This window comes from Homarus americanus, unplaced genomic scaffold (assembly GCF_018991925.1).
Source record: "Homarus americanus isolate GMGI-L3 unplaced genomic scaffold, GMGI_Hamer_2.0 scaffold42433, whole genome shotgun sequence".
Classification (NCBI taxonomy): Eukaryota; Metazoa; Arthropoda; class Malacostraca; order Decapoda; family Nephropidae; genus Homarus; species Homarus americanus.
Genome location: NW_024738086.1, coordinates 356,305 through 376,222, shown reverse-complemented (window position 1 = coordinate 376,222; position 19,918 = coordinate 356,305). Strand labels below are relative to the sequence as shown.

At 37.4% G+C, this 19,918-nt stretch overlaps 1 protein-coding gene across 4 annotated transcripts in view; it reads left to right on the top strand.

Annotated features, from left to right (window-relative positions):
- The window catches only part of LOC121873725, a 31,124-nt gene extending 17,596 nt beyond the window's left edge, over positions 1–13,528 (top strand). For all 4 annotated transcript variants that reach the window (XM_042377429.1, XM_042377428.1, XM_042377431.1 and 1 more), the window contains 4 exons: positions 3,447–3,622; positions 4,135–4,300; positions 5,849–6,456; positions 6,842–13,528. In XM_042377429.1, coding sequence (XP_042233363.1) covers positions 3,447–3,622; positions 4,135–4,300; positions 5,849–6,456; positions 6,842–8,887 — 2,996 coding nt within the window. In that variant the 3' untranslated portion in view covers positions 8,888–13,528. The remainder of the gene's footprint in view (positions 1–3,446; positions 3,623–4,134; positions 4,301–5,848; positions 6,457–6,841) is intronic.
- Positions 13,529–19,918: the final 6,390 nt, after the last annotated feature.

Below are 19,918 nucleotides of genomic sequence, written 5' to 3'. Positions count from 1 at the left end.
TCCAAGCATAACTGGATCTCATAATGATTCTCCTGCAAAAGAATGTCATTCTTTAAGGTAGAAGAGCCACTGAGTCAGGCATTTCTTTATCTTCAGGTTCATCCATCACAAAAATGGATACAATTCCCTCTTTGACACTCATTTGTGTGCTGACACAAAACTCCTTAAAAAGGGTCTCTTGGGTTTGATTCTAAAGTCAGAATATAAAGCTTTGAAAGTTTGTTTCTACGTTGATTACTAGGGTAATTAAATTGATATACCAGGCTGCATAGATAAATCTCATGACCTTTGTTTTTTCTTTGGCTTTCCTGAAACATATCTTTTTCTTCTATCATATAAGCAGGATCTTGGTCCTATAGTAGGACCTTCTTCTCAAGATGCCTTCATGAGGATATACAGGGGATCCTCATTATCTGCTGCTATTAGTGAAAGGAAAATAAGCACTAAAAAGCGGAGAATTTCTGACCATAGGAAATAATTGAAATAGGGTTTGATTGGGAGCATACGATAGTAAATAACATTCAAAGGGAATATTTTTTTACCTTTCATCATTAGAAGGGTTGTGTGTATAGTGTACCATTAAGTCTGAAGAATAAATAAAAATAATACGAATAAATAAAATAAAACAGAAATACTGCAATGCAATCTGGCAATCGTTTCACTACACGCAAGACACAGGAGACGAGCAGCTGAGATCCCCCACACCTCTCCCTCCTCCTCCCACAATCTGTAGGCTAACTCCTGCACTCAAAGAAATTTTTATTCCCTTTATGTTTATGACCTTATGATAATGATTTATTATTTTATTGCACATTCTGTAATGAAGATTGTGTGTGCATGTAACAGAGTAAAAAATTCAAGAAAATTACATATGTCTATATGAAATTATGAGTTAAAAATAAACGTAACATAGCTCACAGCTCAGCCTCAGCCGCTCTGAGTGCTATTGGGTGGCAAGTTGGTGACCAGTTACAGTTCACTGCCTCCAAGAGCCCATGCATACATTCACTTCCCACACATACACAAGCTTGCTCTTCATTTTTCTTATTTTATATTGTATTTTCTTTATTTCTCAGCCACATTAGAGTACAGTCAGTCCTCGACTTACGACGGGGTTAGAGACCGACGACCAGGTCGTAAGTCAAAAATGCGAAAATAATCCATCGAAAATATAAAATGGGTCTCTTTTTTTCTTCTCGGCACCACGAGAACTATCACTTTTACGCTTGCCAGCCATTTTAAAGGGAATTACCCAAAAAAAAATTTCAGTACACAGCACGATCACTAATGTCGGGACTCTAAAATACCTAAGTTGAAAAATATTTTATATGACTGCGGAGGTCGTATGTCTGGGTGGTCGTAAGTCAAGGAGTACCTGTACAGTCGACCCTCGTTAATTCGGACCCCTTTAATCCGGATTTCGGATAAATTGGACGAAATCTGAACTGTCCATATCAAATTTCTGGTTCTGGGATTGTCCCAGTTGCAATTGGGGTTGCAATTTCAAATTCTGTGTCACTACTAAGAAATAACAAAGTCCTTGGTGCACTCTAAGATTAAGAGAAAACGGACGACTCAGGCGTCCTGAAGTGAGAGAAAACGGACTCCTATGACGGGGCACTCAAATAAAGAGACATGGCTACATGTTTTGTGGACTAGCCACTGTACAGTATCCTTTTCATCACTTTGTAATAAACCTCGTTATGCCTATGTTTTTCTGATAATTACCATAACATTATATATTTATATATTTAGCAGTTGTACAAACACAAGGCCTCACACATGCCATTCAGACTGACAGACTTGACAAGTTTTACCAACCATAAAGACAGTTGAAGCTTTAAACATCACTCACAATGGATCTTGAATATTCCAACTGTAATCAGACATACCTAAGTTGCCTCAACAATTGCAACCCCAGTTGCAATATCAAATTCTGTGTAACTACTAAGATATAACAGTCTCTGGTGCACTCTAAGATTAAGAGAAAACGGACGACTCAGGAGTGCTGAAGTGAGAGAAAACGGACTCCTATGACGGGGCACTCAAATGAACATACACATAGCTGTATAATGCAATATTAACCCCTAAATCAGTTAATTCGGACAATCGGCTAAAACGGACACCCTTCCCCCCCTATTAGTCCGTTTTAACGAGGGTTGACTGTACTGTATTATTATTATTATTATTTAGATTATTCCACAATTCTTATAGTTTCAGTTCATGTAACAATGGCAACATGCCATCTTCACAGATATTTTTCCTTGTAATCCTCATAAGTTCGGGGACTTTTTATGTATAGTTCAGCAATAATTTGGCCTTGTAAATACAAAACCATGGATATTGATGACTCAGATAACGAGGACTGCATGACACTGAGAAGTATGAAATGTTAGTTAATATCTTGGCTCCACTAATTGTGGTCTAAAAATAACCTAGCTTCCCAAACGGGACAAACTTTGCTTTATTTCTGTCTCCTTCCTCTCTTGAACCATGGCTTTTGTAAATCGACTCTTTTTATGTTGTGCTTGTAATAATTAAATGGGTGTTGGACTCCTGATTTTTTTTTAGAGAAAGAACGACTAAGTTCCCTTCCCTCCTCTCACATGTATAACAAGAAGGCAGCTACAAGTATGGGCTATATACAGGAGACCATGTTTTATGTGTTGAGACAGCAATTTATGAGGAAAAACAAATAACAGGTATTTGACACTAATTCAGTGGCTGTCCTACCTTACATGGTAACAACCTTTCATAGAAGAATTGATATAAGATATGATTACACCTGGAAGAGTAACAGTACTGTACCTCACTGCTGTATCCAGAATTGACAATATGGACTTTGTTATGATGGATTAATATGCTTTCTAAATCACAATTTATTAATTCCCCTCAATCATAAATGGGAATTTCAAAATTCTGTCCCCCTTATTTTTGGTTTTAGCATACCAAGGTGAGAATTATTGTCTGTGTTCCACACCACATCATAGTTGGGATATGGAATGAGGTTAATAAGACATTTTAAATACAGTGTGTATGTAGTCATTTTTTTTTAATAAGGACAACTTTAAAAGACTTTATTTATGCTTGAAAATGTTTCTTTTTTACACTTTGTATTTATCGTTACACAACAGTTGATGGCTTTCTGACCAGCTATCTATTTCATTTTGTCTTATGAATTATTTGTGAAAATTAAAACATTTAAGCAAATATCAAACTTTAAATATGTTAAGGTATATATGTTTCAGTAATAAAAATTAACATATTTAAGTGACTCGCTAATGACATTGAAATATTTTAACTTGGTAAACTTTAAGCTTTTACCATTGTGTAATTTTCTCCAGGCACTTCTTTGTTATTATTACACACTGAATATAGTTCTGTTATGTACTGGTATTTATGATATATAAAAAATAAACAGAACATTAAACTTTTGTAACCAACAGAGCGAGGAACAAGTCGAGAGCGCATGGAGGAGTTTGAAGAAGCTGTAATTGCCCTTGAATGTTATATGGCTTCAGTGCAAAAGGAAGTAGAGGAGAGGACGCAGGTAGTAACTCTACTTGAACAGGCCGAGATATTCTACGAGACTCAGCGTGGGGAGGCTAAAATGGTGGCCAATGTAAGTTAATATTGTATTAATTGCTTAATAATTAAGAAATAGGGCAGTTATCACTTAAACAAGTAAGAGTTTATTGGGCATATACAGCTTACAGAGGGAAAATAAACTGGATCAAATTTTTACCTGTTTCGTATACAATTAGGATGTGCTGGTTTTTAACCTTAATTGAGGCAGCCAAGTGGATACAGCACTCTTCTCCTGCTCCAAGGGTCACTGGTTTATTCATTCATGGGCCACTCAAAGTCAACCCAGCTTTGAATGGGTACCTGACTTAAGTACAGTTAGGGAAGTTACGGTGGTTGAGTGGAGTGCTGGCCAAACTATCTCCTTGTACGTATACTGAAAAAAGGGCTTAGTCTACAGTTTACTTTGTTCCCACTGCACCTTAATGGGAAGTAAGGCATACATGCTTTGCCCATAGATTATTCTGTACATAACTTCTGCACTTAAGTTTCTAATATATGTTTGAACTTTTAATTTGATATAAAATGTGAATTTAATATTTATTGCAGGCATATAAAAACTTTGGGAATAGGGTAAAGACTCTAAAGACCAAATTAACAGAAAAAATGAAGACTCTCCCAGAACCCAGTCCAGTGCCCTCCCCAACTGTAGATGCTCCCTCACCAGAGAACAGTGATGATGAAGACTTGTCCCTGCCTGAATCTGGCAACTCAGGTGAGTGCAATTGACCATATTCACATGACATCAAACTTTTCTTCCACCATTTGGAGGACTTCTTACATGTATGTTTGGATGTGTAGAATGTGATTAATTGCATAATTAACTGTGGTGTTCTTGTTCTTCAGTTGAAAGAGTTTTATTGAAAATTAAATGACATAACATGACTAGCTTATATTAGTTGTGCTGATCTGAAATCTGACAAATATAATTTGTAGTAAGTTTTAGGGGCTTAGTAGATGGAAAGTTCAGAGTACGGAAACAAGTAGTGAGTTGCTCAATCATATTGCTTTGTTTACCCTGTCTTTTGATGGGAAGTTTTCCTGTAGTCTTGTAGTCTTGGGAACTCAAGTTTCTTATTTATGGGGCTAAGCCCTTAATCAGGCATTTGCAAGCTTCTTGTTGTTTGTGCATGTTTCCATTTCGTTTTATTAACTCTCCTCCTTTATTTGTTCATCTCTCTTCCCTTTCTCTTCGCTGCAATGTTGCTTCACTCTCTCTTTTGCAGGTACTTTAACGGGCAATGTTCGATGGATTTGGCATCCTGTGTACCGCCGGCAAGGCCGTGAGCTCGTAACCTCGTCTTGCCCGCGGTGCCCACCATTTCTGTGTGGATGTCGGTCACACTAGAATAACCCGTTATAGTACATCCTTCTTTCCTCACACAGCCAAACTGTGGAATGCTCTGCCTTCTTCTTTGTTTCCATGCTCTTACAATCTGTCTCACTTCAAGAAACTGGTTTCCGGCATCTTCGTGATGTAGATTAATACAGTATAGTATTTTTTCTTTTCTATTTTTAATTTCTTTTTACTCTTATTTTTTTTTTGCCCCCTAGGCCCCGTTTTGGGTCGATGGCCTGTGCCCAGGTGGGCTATTCCCCGTAAAAAAACAAAATAAATGAATAAATAAATAAATAAATTGTTCTTAATCGAGATGCTATTTATAGATTTTGTTACATATTACCTTTTCCATCCTCCTTCTAGTTAGACTCTCACAGGTCATTTATTAGTGACCTGTAGTTCATAAATGATGGATTGGTATATGAAATCACATTGGGTGACGGAGAGGAAGAAATGAAGTGACATGAATTTCCTCTCTCTTTCCCTGGTGTGATTGGAAGGAACTTACTGTAGATGACAGGCAAATGAATTTTTATGACCATGTATTGCATGATTGTGCTTGAGTTTCAAATCCTAACCTGAAACCTTCAGTCGGGTACCAGATGAAGTGGAATTGAATTCACAATACAGTATACTAGATTTGACTTGAGTAGAAAAAACAAACAAAGCAAAACACTATCTAGTCTTGTCCTATCTGGATAGTGAATCCTGCTTTTAAACACATCAAGGCCCTCTGGCAGTAGGCAGGCTGTGATTTATTGGTATGGCCGACACATGTTACTTTTCTTTTTGTTGACTGTGAATTACATTTTATACTTCCATCCTTAATTTTAGAAAAATTTCATATTGATTTGATATGATATGGAGTCTCTTTAGCCATTATAACAGTTGAGATACGTATTAATTTTCACTAATTTATTACAGGGTTTGATTCATTTTTGAATTCATCAAAATTTGCTGAACTTGCTAAGGATGCTTTAGGCGGAACAAGTGGAGACCTGGAGAGTCGCTTATCAGCTATCAGGAAAAGTGAAGCATCCCCCAAAAAATCATCTCCAAAAACATCTGCTTCCCAAGAGATTAAAGATGTTCAGTCACCTAAACTGTCAACTAATGAGTCAACTATGGATAATATTCAAGTCTGGGATGTTGAAGATTCTCTAGATGGGTATGAAGCTCGTGAAGTCTGGGACTCGCGAAATAACAGGGAGACCCGAGACACAAGGGAGTCGAGAAGTTCGAGGGATCCCGATGAAAGAAGGGAGTCTCAAGAGATTCGAGACGTTCGAGATTCGTGGGATCGTGATTCTGCCGACCGAAGGGACTATGTATCATTAAGGGAACACAGGAATTCTAGAAGCTCTAGGGACTCCCGAGATTCCCGGGATGGCGCCTCAGAGTGTCGTGAAGCCTACAGGGGCAGTAGCAGGGACCGTGCAACATGTGAGCGTGACTACACCCACAAGTCTAGAGACCGGGAGTATTCTCACACTCCTACTAGCTCTTATGACTCCCCAGTTCATCCTCCTAAGGTATGAATATCCATACTTTACCGTTGTTGTTATTCAATATACGACATCTCTTTTTTAAATTTTTTCCACTCTTGCAAGCCTTTTCTTACTATATTGCAGGGTGGTCAGAGCCAAGAGCAAGTATATATTTTCTCTACATTAGCTTTTCTTTTTTCACTGTTGTAACTGATGAGTTTTGCTGTGGTGTTCCTCTACCACAACAAGGCCCCAAAATATGTTTGGTGTATCTCTTTTCCTTCATATGATTCACCACCACCCATCAGCAGCCTGTTCATCCATAAGACACTCAATGCTATACTGTTCTGTTATTCATTGACACATGTACAGTAGAATATATGTTGTTGTCATGTTTAACAAAAGATGTTTACAATTTAATTGTTTTCAGGATTTGAAGCCCATGAGTGCTGCCGAATTGCTGGATACTTTTGGCAAGGCTTACCTTAGCAAATCCAGCGGAGGAAGTGGGAGTACAAGCAGCAGTGTTAAGTCACCTGTACCTTTACCTGTACCCGTACCTGTACCTGTGCCTGTACCTCCTCCATATGAACCTTCCAAACCTCCCAACACATCCACTCCCAATCACTCAATACCTGATCTTTCTCGTCCACCTCCTAGCCTCTCCATACCCTTACCCCCCAGTAATCCACCTACCACAGATTCCCCTTCTCCATATACCCCAATGCCTGTCAGTGCCCCCACATCATATACTCCAAAATCACTTTACACTCCTCAGCCATATCCACCACCACCTGAGTCATCTCCCAAATCAGCATATCCCCCTCCTCCAACACCTGGTGAACAGCCTCCTTATCCACCTTATGAAACCCAAACTGCATGGGTGCCTCCTCCACCACCGCCCCCACCTCCTCCTGAAGTATTAGATGATGGAACCGGTGGGTCGGGAAATGAGTATGAAATACTTTCTAGGAGTTTTAGCCAAGGTTGGCCTGATTATGAACAATATAGTAACCCTGGGGATGTAAATGATGATGATGAGTCAGATGATCGTAACTGGGGTGAGCCTCCTGGCAATGAAGAACTAGAAGCACTGACTTCAGATACCCCATCCTCTCCCCCAACTTTTGAGAAAGGATTCTCGGGGGTTTTACTTCCACCTCCCTTGCCCCCAGCTTTTTGTGCGCCATCTCGAAGCAATTTACGAGAATTGGCATCGGAAGGGGAGGACAGTGATCACAGAACAAATTTAGTGAGTATTAAACCAAAAGGAAGAGACAGTGATTACCGTTGTTATGATTACAGTTTTCTTTCAGATCATACAGCACAGTCAAAGGCAGTTCCAACACCTTCTATTCACGCATTATTTGCAAGTGGTGATGATTTAGATTTGCGAGTAAAAAAGCCTGGAGTAAAACAAAGTAATGATGATTCAGGATCTGACATGGACATCAGTGCTTCAGAATCAGATGACATGGATATTAGTGATGAGTCCGGGAAAGAAGGAAACAGTAATAATAAAAAAACAAGTGAATCAAAGTCAACAAAGAAAAGTCAGTCCAAAGAAAATAAAACAGAAGCTCTTAAAAAGGTAAATAATAACAAAGAGACTAAACCTGAAAAACCTGCCGGTAGTACGAGTACTGCAGTCACAAAGAGTGTAACTACTACTACTTCCACTTCAGCTATCAGTGTAATAGCAAGAGTTAGTAAAACTGCTGACACTACTTCCATTACCACTAAACCCAACAATAAATCGGGTATTGTTGATGTAAGTGCCATACTATCTGTCATTGGCAACACTGGAGCTCTAAAATCTGAAGGAAAGAAAGCAGAAAAAAGAAAATCAGTAGACAGTGATGAAAGTGAGGGTTACACACCTCAACCTCTGAGGATTCGTAAAGAGTCTGGAAATGATTCAAACGGGGATATCAGCGACAAGGATTATAAAGCTTCAAGTGCAGGGAGGGGGTGGTATAAAGATTTCAAGAAATCGGACAAAGAAAAGAGTCCGGTGGAAGAGTATATCCCAACAGTAATTGCTAAGACCGGGGGAAGAGGAAACACAGGAAGGGATTATAGTAATAATCGTAGTTGCAGTGAAAAAAATGTTATAGATGTTATGAAAAGCCTAGATGAAGAGTTTAATCAGCAACGAGGCAAGGGTAATTCCAAGGGTCAGAGCCATAATCGAGGTGGAGGATACAGAGGCGGGTATAGTCCACAGCAGGGCAATGGAGGATATTACGGTAGTCCTCAGAACTACAGGGGAAGGGGTCGGGGAAGCCCCAACTTTTATCCACCACACGGTAGAGGTAGAGGCAGCTTTGGACCTCCTTATAGTGGCCGTTATGGCGACTTTCAGCATGGAACTCCTCCTTACAACCCATCAGGAAGAGGTTTTCGCGGGTCAGAATCATACGGTGGAGGACGAGGGGGCAGGAGAGGTGGCAGAGGGGGAAGAGGTTGGTGGTAAATATCGATACAATATTTTGGCATAGTAGTGTTTTGAATTTTTAAGAAAAAATTTTATGCCTACTGTTTTCACTATCAGTAGCTAAACTGTACAATCCATGTTAAAGATGTGTGAAAATATGTAAAATTGTGTTAATGGTAGATGGTACAAATATTCCTACTCATGTGAAGTGAATGTTCCTTGAATGTTCCATTAAGGAAAATCCTCTCCACCTTGTTATTGCTTCCAAGGTTCTTTATGGTGGCTAGAGACTGTAATATGTAATACATCATATTTCTTGAGAGGGGTTCTATTTTTTAATAGAAAGCATTTATTAAGATCTGTAATCATTGGATTTTATCCAGATTCATAGGAAATCTTGTTTGTACTTGGTACATAAATTATTTTTGTCTGCCAAAACTTTTTATTGTTTATGGTGATCTGATGTTTGAAAACATGAGTGTGCTTTTCAAATTAAATATCTGAATGTATATCAGACTAAAATATGCAATATTAATTTCATTATATGCAGAACTTGAATGCTCACAGATATGTAAACTGTCCTTAATAATAGGCTTTTCTAGCCCTCTGCCAAGGGGTTTCTGTTTATGCAGAAGCCTTTTTTAGGGGACCAGGACAGTTAATTACCTCTAACTGACAGCTTATGGTTGATCATCTCTCCTTGTTACAACAATCACCATTAATAGTTTGGATTGGAAGCAAAGGTTACCCTCTAGAGTTAGGATGTCTATCTGGCCATTAAACACATTGTACCAGCCATGGCTGCCATCATAATTTCAGAGAAACTTCGCTGTTTTGAATTTTACCAGCTGATGCTTATCTTAGTAGGCGTATCCCAAAGCTCTTCATAATAATGTTGAGCTAAGTATCGTATTCCAACTTGGATATGCTTTGAGGGGTAATTGTGAGGTTTACTACAGTTCTAAGTGTAAACATTTATGTAAATCTGTCATTTTGTCTTCTTGCTTCAGTTCTTTGGGTTTGTATATATCCAACTGGCTCCTCCAAGTCCAGGTTATTACACCAGCAAGTGAAATGATCTTAGCACGAGGGAGTGTGACTTCAATTACATTGCTCAAGTAGTACCTCATGTTTATTTTGTTTTTTTTGTTGATGACTGGTCATCCTATGTGGGTTACAGAAAACTGGCTTATGGTTTCTGGAACATCATAATAAGGGTTTTGATGACTTACTTGTGACTACATGGGTATATAAGAAGTCAACATGTAATATTCTCTGTAGCTTTAGTCCAAGGAGTTTTATGTGCTTACATGATTCTCATGATTAGATTAAACATAATCCCTTCAGAGGATCTGCTATCTGGCCTGGATAGATTGAGTTCACCGAGTTCAATTTCAAGAGTGACTTCAAAGTCCCTTATAATTTCCACTACCTGAGTTACTATTTCACTTCAATGTGCTGGTGACTTCAGACCATCTTTGCACCCAGAACAGTAATGAGGGTTTAGGCTTTCTAAGTTGTATTCATTAAATATAAATAGGGGAAGGTCACTTAACATTATGATTTGATATTATAGGGGTACCATATAGCAGCTGTGTAAACAGTATTGCACATGTGAATTTTCATGTTGTGATTGATAGTTTCACACTTCATTGCATCTGAGCTGTGTTACTTAGTGCAGGTTAGGTTTTTGCTTAAATGTCTTGTTTTCTTAGCATAGAATATAATTGGGCAGAAGCATGTCTGGCACTCCTCTCCCCTTGGATTGTTTCCTCTGCTTGAGGGAAAATGTTGCAGGAGCTGTATGTTAGGGACCTCTCCTCTCTAGGATTTTTCTGAACCCCTGCAGTGGCATTATTCCCAATGTATTTCAGGGACTTGAAGGATTCCAATTAAGAATTCAGTCAAGTTTATTTGATTGGAGTCTTTTATGTGCAAATTCAGGAATTCTGGCAGGGCACTGTACCTTCTTCCTATGTTCAGTTGGGAATGTGGAGAGTAGCAAATTTACTGGATGGTAGAGTTTCTTCTCCATGAGATCATGTGGTTTTATGATAGATACCATAGGAATCACATCCTGATGCATCCTGACTCTGTGATGCTGTCTATGACAGCATTGGAGTTCTTTTTTTACCATATAGAGGGAATAGGTTAAGAACAACTTCCAATTATACTGTATGTCCAAACTGCTTTTCAGGAGGATTTTTTAATAGGAAATATATTTTCCTGTTCTTGGACAAAATGGAAGCAGGTTTATATGTTTCTTCTGTTCTCCTGCATGCTAAAATTTGATTTCCCTTTATATTAAGGCTTTGAAATTATATTGTTCAGTGACCATCTCTAACTTATAGTCAGTAAATATATTGAGTCACGATTACATTTTTGTGCCATGGATTTCACATATCCATGTCTTTAATAGTCTTGGCCTGCCCTGAATGTGCACATTAAATAAATATTTCATTTTCCTTTGGGCTCTGGATACCTTCCCATTATGTTTTCCTTGAGATTAGAGGGTACTGTCAAATAATTTTGTGGTACAAATGAGCTTGGGTTGCAGCTCCTGTCCTTGTCACAGTTGGGAACTCGTCTGTGAAGTGCTTGTCTGCTGCTCTTTGGGGAATTGATAGTACAGTACCACCACCTCCCCAATTTTTTACTGGCTGTGATTACAGGAACTGCCTAGTGGGCATCACGCTAGAATTGGAAGATTGATTCTGAAATCTGGTTTTCTAGTTGAGCCTGCAGCCAGGTAGGTAGGACAACCTCCCTCCAGTTTGTCAATAGCCAGCTGAAAATATCCAAAACAGCAGATTTACTCTGGCTGGTGTGATTAGTGTACTGGCCCAGTATACACGGCCACCTTTCAGACTTCTTGCCTCTAAAGGTTAATCTTTGTTTCCAGTTTACCTATTCAGGTGAGATATTTATGACGGATGGCCAATTATAAGATTAACCCCAGGTACCAGTTAGGAGGGTTTACTGTCAAATATCCCCAAATAGTTGTATTGTGCATTAACAGGAGCTGCTTTGCTACTGGCTTAGCTAGAGGTTAAGATTTCAGAATCAATCCTCCAGTTTGTTTTGATTTTTAGAAAGGTAACAAGTGTTATTTTAATTTCATCAAACTTTACTCCTTTTGATTTCTCTCCATGTCTGAGCAAATTGATACACGGTCACATAGAGTAATGTTTGCAAGAGTGATCCAAATTTCAGTGATATCATGTCATCAGCTTGTTTAAATTCTCTATTTGGCCATCACCAGAAATGTTTAATACTGTATCTTCAGATTGGATATATCCTTTAGTACTATGGCTACAAACTGACCCATAGCTATAGGTATAGGCACAAGCTTGTTCTCCAATATTCTTGATTGTAAGTAACTACAGCTGTCATCCCTAATGAACCATCAGTATCCTGCCATAAGATTGGAATTAATTACTTGGATGGCATGATCATTGTAGCACCAAGAGAGTCATTTTATATATACAGTACATTCAATTCATTGAAATTGCTTATAAAACAAATTTATTTAGGTTCCCCAATTGTTTGAATTCCTTTTAGTTGTTTAATATCAGGTTTGTTAGTATCTGAACTTGTTGACCCAGTGCAGTTAAATGAAGGGTATGGATAAAGTGATGCTATTTTCCTCGTATGTGATATATTTGAATCTTTGTTCTTTATTTCTTGAGTGATGCTCCAAGCACCCTGACTGTTGATAGGGTTTTAAAAATAGGTCTGCAGCTAAGGGGACTTATATGTTATTTCCTTTTGCATGTGCATCTATTTGACTCATTAAAACAGACAGGCAGTTTAATTTGCATTGTTTGAATTTTTTAAAAATAATATATTTTAACTGCACTTGAGTTTGCATTAAGCAGGTACTCATATGAAAATAGATTTTCTTTAGTGAAAGAGTGTCATAATGGCAAAAGGTTCACAGGCTTAACTTTTGATGATGGTAATGTAAGGATGTACTGTATATTATACAAGATTGAAATTTTGCACTCTGAATATTTTGGTGTAATCTACTCATTTTATTATTTTAATTCATGTTAAATTGTTTACACATGAATGCCTGATATGCACAATGTACATTGTATGTAAACACTATATTAAGATCTAAAAAAAAAAACATTAAAATTGTAAAAAATATTGGCTTCAAGATTAAGCCCAGCTATTACTGTAAGCAATAGTGTTGGTGTGTAAGCCAAAGTGTAGCTTGTGGAAATATTTGGCCTCCTGGCTAATAAAGCTAAAGGGTGATACCTCTGTCTCGTCCCTCTTGTGTCAGATATTCACCTCTTGGTCTGTCTGTCTGTAACTTTAGTTAGGTTAGGAGAAATATGAAAAAAGGGAAATTATAATTGCTCTAACCAACTGTAATACCAATCCAGACTGACAGAGATAACTTTTTGACAACCCATACTACTGGAGTTTATGACTAAGTGACAAACCTGTAGTTGACTTTGACTAGAATTAATTGTGTACTGTATATAAGCACATGAATGAAGAAACAAAAGGTAGGATGTATAGCTCATTCTTACAAGGTAGTGTTGGTTCACTATTAGAATTATGAGGGGCTAGTCTCATTAATTTTTATGGAACAAAGATTTAAAAGCTTAGTTTTGTTAGTATGTACTGTATAGGGGGATTAAATGTGTGCAATTAATGGGAAGTCCTCACTTAACTTCACCCTGATCAATGTTGTTTCATTTTTATGTTGTCAGGCAAAAAATATTTATTATAACAATTAAATCAAATCAATAGAATGGTTCAAAAGTTCCAAGGAAGACTATAACATGCAACACTCATCTTTTTTCTGAGAGTGATGTACTGTTCTGTATACTGATTACCACATAGCACCCATCTCAGTTTTAAATGTATACTGCAGCCATTGTTCACCCCACTGGTACTAACTCCCTTTAAATTATTTTTTACTCCTAATGTCTGGTAAAAGGTCTGCAATGTTGTTGTAGGTAATGTGGCCAAGCAGTCAAGAAAAAGCATCAGTATATGAATGTTAAACTGCAAGTCATAAGATGTGTGGAAGTTAGTGAGCATCAAGTATTCAGATACAAGACTCCCTAGAAAATATTTGGAAACATACTTACAGTAAATATTACAATAGCAATTTATTGGAGGGGAAGACTAATTCAAGTGTAACTGTACCTGATATTAGTGTAGTTGTGTTTCTTTCAACTGTGTTTACTCTTCTCCAGGAACTTTTATTTTTTATTTTACATTATTTACTTAAGAGTTTTGTTTCATATCTTAAAGCACAGTAACATTTACTGTAGGTGAGGGAAAGTTACCAAAAACTCAACCTTCCCAGGACCCCAAAATACCCCTTGTGCACAACCCATACCTATAATATTAGGCCTATGTTTTTTTTTTATTTATTTTTTTTTTACTTAAATTACGGTTGTTTTGGTTAATGTTGCAATTTTCAGGAATGAAACATTGATGTTAAGTGAGGACTACCCATATCTCTAACATATATTACTCAAGGAATAGGGTAGCTAACTAGTGAAAAGTTTAAGATTGAAACAAAGACAAAAGTCATACACATGTTTAATATTAAGTTAAAAGTTATGTATTTTTTGGGTGTGCTGTGTGAGAATGTAAACCAAGATTTAGTGATGTGGATTTGTTGAAGTTTCGATGAAGGTAAACCATCAAGACTTTAGTGAGTGCATGTTAACAGCCAAGTGTGTGGCATAATATGAGTTCAGTAATAGTCATTTTCTTGCTTGGAAGCAAATGTATGAAATAAAAGTCAACAAACACAAGGCTGCATTGGTATGAGCATGGTTGTACACTGTAATCAGTTTTTGGGGAGATTGTTTGGTAGTAGTCACACTGATGGCATGAAGATTTTAATCTTCTCAACCAGTTGAGTGGGCCTGATATTGACTAAGGGCATGTATAGAAGCAGCCTGGATTATAATTTGGTGATTCTGTGACAGCACTCATGTGAATGGCATGATGATTGTGTTTAGTACAGTATTGGACAAATGTGCATCTACACATGTTTAATATTGGATGCAACTACAGTACAGGTATCGCTCATTTAGCGTTAATTCACTTAACTTCAATTCGGTTCAGCAATTTAAAATATATGATAGTGTTTCTCACTCAACAGTCTGTCAAAGTTTGGTTTAGCAGTAACTTGACTGACTGGAAAGAAGAAAAAAAATGGGATGTGGCAGCCTGTGAGATGGCATGTTGCCATTTTGGAAAAATCATTACAATACTGTAATGTGGCTTAAAAGTAAAGAAAATATAATATAAAATTATAAAATAAGAAAAATTAAGAGCATGGGATGGGTATATATGTGTGAAGTGAACATATTTGTGGAGGTAGTGGACAGTAACTTGTGTCGAGAGCTGAGCCGTGCTCCCTGATTCCCTCCCCCAATGTGACATCATAGCATACACACAGTGCAAGCACGACAGCAACCACATGTTTCTTGAGTCAGCAGGGTGACTTCCTGGCTGAACTGTGTCGTGCTGCCCAGAGGATGGTTGAGTTTGGAAGGGGCTTTTTTTTTTTTTAATAATAAAATATGTGCCATTTTATTTTATGATAGATATGCTATGTATTAATTTTATTGTTAATCATAGCAATTCTTTTCATTTTTGACGTATGCAATTTGAAATTTGTTCGAATTAGGATCACCTTTTGCTCACTAAATTAATTAACTCGGAACCACATTGTTTTATATAGAAGTTTTGAAACCGTTAATAACAAACTCGTTTATTGATATTATTATTAGGGAGTACAGTACTGTACTCGGTGTTTACCGCCCTGTTGTTTACCCTCAGTGCTTTGCTGTTATCTCTCGTTTAGCGATAATTTTGCTTAACGTTAGGTTTTAGGGGGGACGCAACAACAACATTAAACGAGGGATACCTGTATATTTTTGGATTGGCAACAGGTACATAGGTGTCTGACATGGTGTGTGTGTATGAGCTTTTGGTTAGCATGGTGAGAGCATTGGTCTTGATGATAGGTAACAGCAGTGGACATAAAGTGTATCTGGGATAATGGACTTTTAACAGTCTAACAACGTTAAGACTAGGGCCATGTTGGATGATAAGACTTCCTATTAAATGGAAGGCTGATAATTAACTCTGGCGCATGCAATAAGTTTTTAAGTTTCCGTGATCACAACAAAATTCATATGAGACCACTCACATGAGGTTTGGTCATCTTCGTTCTGCGGCCAATTCATCTCATACTTTTTTCTTTTTTTTTCTCGATTTATACATTACTGCCTTCTTTATTGTTTTGGCTTTAACGTAAGCAGAAGAAGAAAAAAAGACGCGAATAAAACCATTTTTTTACTCCAAATAAAGAACAAAATTATGTGTTCCCAACATCATATCTCGGATATTTTCTCACAAACCTACCAAGTTTATCAAAGTTATAGAAGCAGAATTTTATTAACTTCCAACGGTGACTTTGGCATTTTGATACAACTAATAGTGGGGAGGGTTGGAGAGGTGATAAACAAATGCGACCTACCAGCACGGCTGATAGAAGAAAACTGATCGACAGTGGAACTCTACCCACACTTTGGTACTTTTTGGAAGCATTTCTTGCAAGATGCAGTCATGTATGATGCACGGAAATTTGACACAATTATTTTGAAAACTTTCGTGTGGCAAATTTTTTTAAAGTTTAATGGTGGGATTTGATTCACCGATGCAAATATTGTATTTGAAGTACTTCACGTCACGATGCACAAGATGGTACGTTAGGCTAAGTGCAGCTTCGCCTAATGCCCCTAAAAGTTATGGATTTATTTGTATACAAATTTGACACACATCATAGTGAATATATTTGATAAATAAACAAGTATTATGTCAATAATATTCAGTAAATACTGCATATAAGAAATTGAATAATACTGTACTGTAATTAAAAAAAAAAAATACAGTACCTGTATGTAGAATTCATGTATCCTAGCTATGCTCAGTCATAGATGGGTACTTAAAATAAGAACACCAATGATCTGATGTCCAAAACAATTTTGAGTTATTCTCACTGCTATGTTCCACCCAATTTTTTTTTTTTTTTTTTTTCTAAAAAAAAATTACCTAGTAAATGTAATACTGTACTGTACTGTACTGTATAAAGAAAGAGTTTGTGCATAATCTCTATCTCACAGCTGTTGGTCTACTGACCACCCACCAGCACCATGACCAACCTGCATCAGCTAGCCAGCATATCCATCTATACCCATTATTATCATTCAATACTAAAACAACAAGTATTTAATAATTGTAAGATTGCATAAAAGAATTATATAAGTTGTGGTAATGAACGATTAATGAGAAGCTTGTGGGTCATGTTTGCCCTCTCGTGGCTGATGATCAGCTGTTGTTCCTTCACCTCACTCATGTTGTTTAATAATGTCAAATTTCTCCTTTAAACTAATACTCTTTCACTGCTCTTGATAGAAAGTGTGCTGGGTGAAGCACTGGCAGGTTGTTTTTATAGTCATAATGCACAGTTTGGGGTGATCTGTAAAGAAATTATTGTACTGTATACATATGCAAAAAATCTGGTTACAAGTATCTCTATGTATCTAGGAGGTACTAGTTGAATACATGCAATTTAAAGTTTTATCTTAAGAATTTTGAAATTTGAAAAATATTTATATTTTTGGGGGGAACAATTAATATTTCACCAAAGAACCATACTAAATGAAGACAATTGTATACATAAAAATCAAGAAGTTCCCCTTTCTGCTACTTCAGTTCATGCACAAGTGAACCAACATCTTACATTTCACGAAACTACAGGTATTACTGTATACTGTAGTTAGTGTGTGTGTGTGTCTTCTTGGAAGAAATAAAGCCAGGATTAATTTAATGGTCACTTATAAGACATTATGTTCTGTGAATTGGGGGTAAAATAATAATTAAATATCTATAAACACAACAAAAGCAGCAGGACAGCACCTGACCTCAAAGTCTTGGGTTCAATCCCGGGTCTGATGTGAGAAGGATGGTATTCAGTGTGACCCAACCAAACATGGCAGATTTTCTTTTGGTACTTCGGTTTCCTCGTGTACTAACCGGACAATGAAGGTCATAACAAAAAACAGACTACCTGCCTGAACAGCAAGTAGGCTGATAAGTGTGGAATTACGAATTGAAAAATCTAGCTGTCAGCTACTGTACAATACCGTTGCCATGTTTTTGTTTTGTTTTTAGATACTGTACCTTGTACGGTATAATAATTTTCTTCAGAGGGCATTATAAAAATAACAAATTGTACTGTACAGTATATGAGTTGAGACAACTCTTTTTCAGCTTCAGGATCATACATCTGCCTGTAAAGTGTAAGAGCTTCAGTGCAAATAGATAAGCTACCAATGACTTCATTCTTTTATTTGAATTATTATTTTATTTTATGATTATTAATTTATTTTATGGGGTGATTATTGTTTGAATATCAAGAAATAATGGTAGAAATGGGTTTGTGGACAACTACAGTACACGGAGGTTGAACATGCCTTGAATTGGGAGGTTTGCCAGGTATATATATATATATATTTTTTTTTTTTTTTAACGTTAATTGGGAGTTACCAGCTGTTGGAATGCCGGATAAGAGTGGACCACCTTGTATTCAAAACTTGGAAGAGTTTGATGAGGTTATAGAAAATAAAGACACTTTCAGAGGGTAAGAAAAGGGAAGAGAAAAAGGAATGAGCAAGAATTAGAAAAAAGTCTTTGTCAAAAAATATACCAGTAGAGAAGTAGTTGAAGAGACAAAAGAATGAAGTCCTGAAGAAAATGGTACAAGATACTAGAGAGGGATAGCCTGCAGAATTGAATGTTTAATAGTGATTTGGTAGGAAATAGACAATTTTATTATTGTACAGTTGGGTCTTCATTTACGCGGTCAATTGAACCCGCGTAAAACGAGAAACGCGTAAATGAAATAACAGAACATATGGGATTAATTGAAATAGAGACTGGGCCGACCCCCAAACTCCACTTTTTCCGATACATTACGTACCTTGTAGTCAAAATAAAATCTTAATTTTATGATGGTATGCACACAATTAATAATTAAGAGAAATATCAATAATATTAGGTTTTTTAACACCTACGTTTGTAGAAAAGATGGATGGGCACATGGGGATGGGAGGTTGGTTCCGAGGCAGAGGGCAGATTATTGGCCCTCACCTGTATCACTTGTATCACTATCCACCACATAGGCTTGCAGGGCCTCTTTGTTAAACCCCTCAAAGTCCATATCCTCACTATCACTGACTTGGGCCGGCGGTGGTGGGTGGCGGGTGAAGAACTCGGTAATGTTTTGATGACTGGGCGACCTTGTGCGCACCCTGCCCGCGCCGCTTCCCGCGTAAATCCAGACTCAACTGTAACTATAAAAGAGTAGGAGGGGGGAAAGGAGAAACTGCAACAAAGATACAGATGCAGTGGGAAGAATATTAATGAAACAGAAGAGATAGTTAGTGGTAGGTATATTTTGAAGGTTTAATGGTACATAATTATGATGAAGAGTTGTATTTCATGTTGGGTGATGTAGAAGGGGGGAACTAAAAGTACAGAAGGAAATATCTGTGAAGAAGATACAAACAGCAGTAAGCGAACTATAATGAGGAAAGCTCTGGGAATGGAACGTATCATGACATGTTGGAACACGGAAAATGTACTGTACAGTATAGAAGAATGGGTCTACTGAGTTTATCAGTATGTGGAAGGGTTTTAATTGAGAGGGCGAGGAAAATAACCAAATGGGACAGATGAGTGAAAGTGAATACAAAAGAAGTTATTAGTGGGGCAGATGAAGTACCTCTGGAAACTGGAAAATAATCATGTGCTGTCTGTAAGAAGGGTATTTGCAACAACTCAATAATGTACGGTGAGTGCACAAGAGGTGCAGTAGTGTATATTACAGACTGCAGGATATTGCTGACTTTAAGTGTGCAGTGTGTGCTACTAATCATGTAGTCTTGTCAAGGTTGGAGAACTCACATTGGGGATATATCCCTGGACTGTTGATGAGTTTTGCTACACGGGTGACAT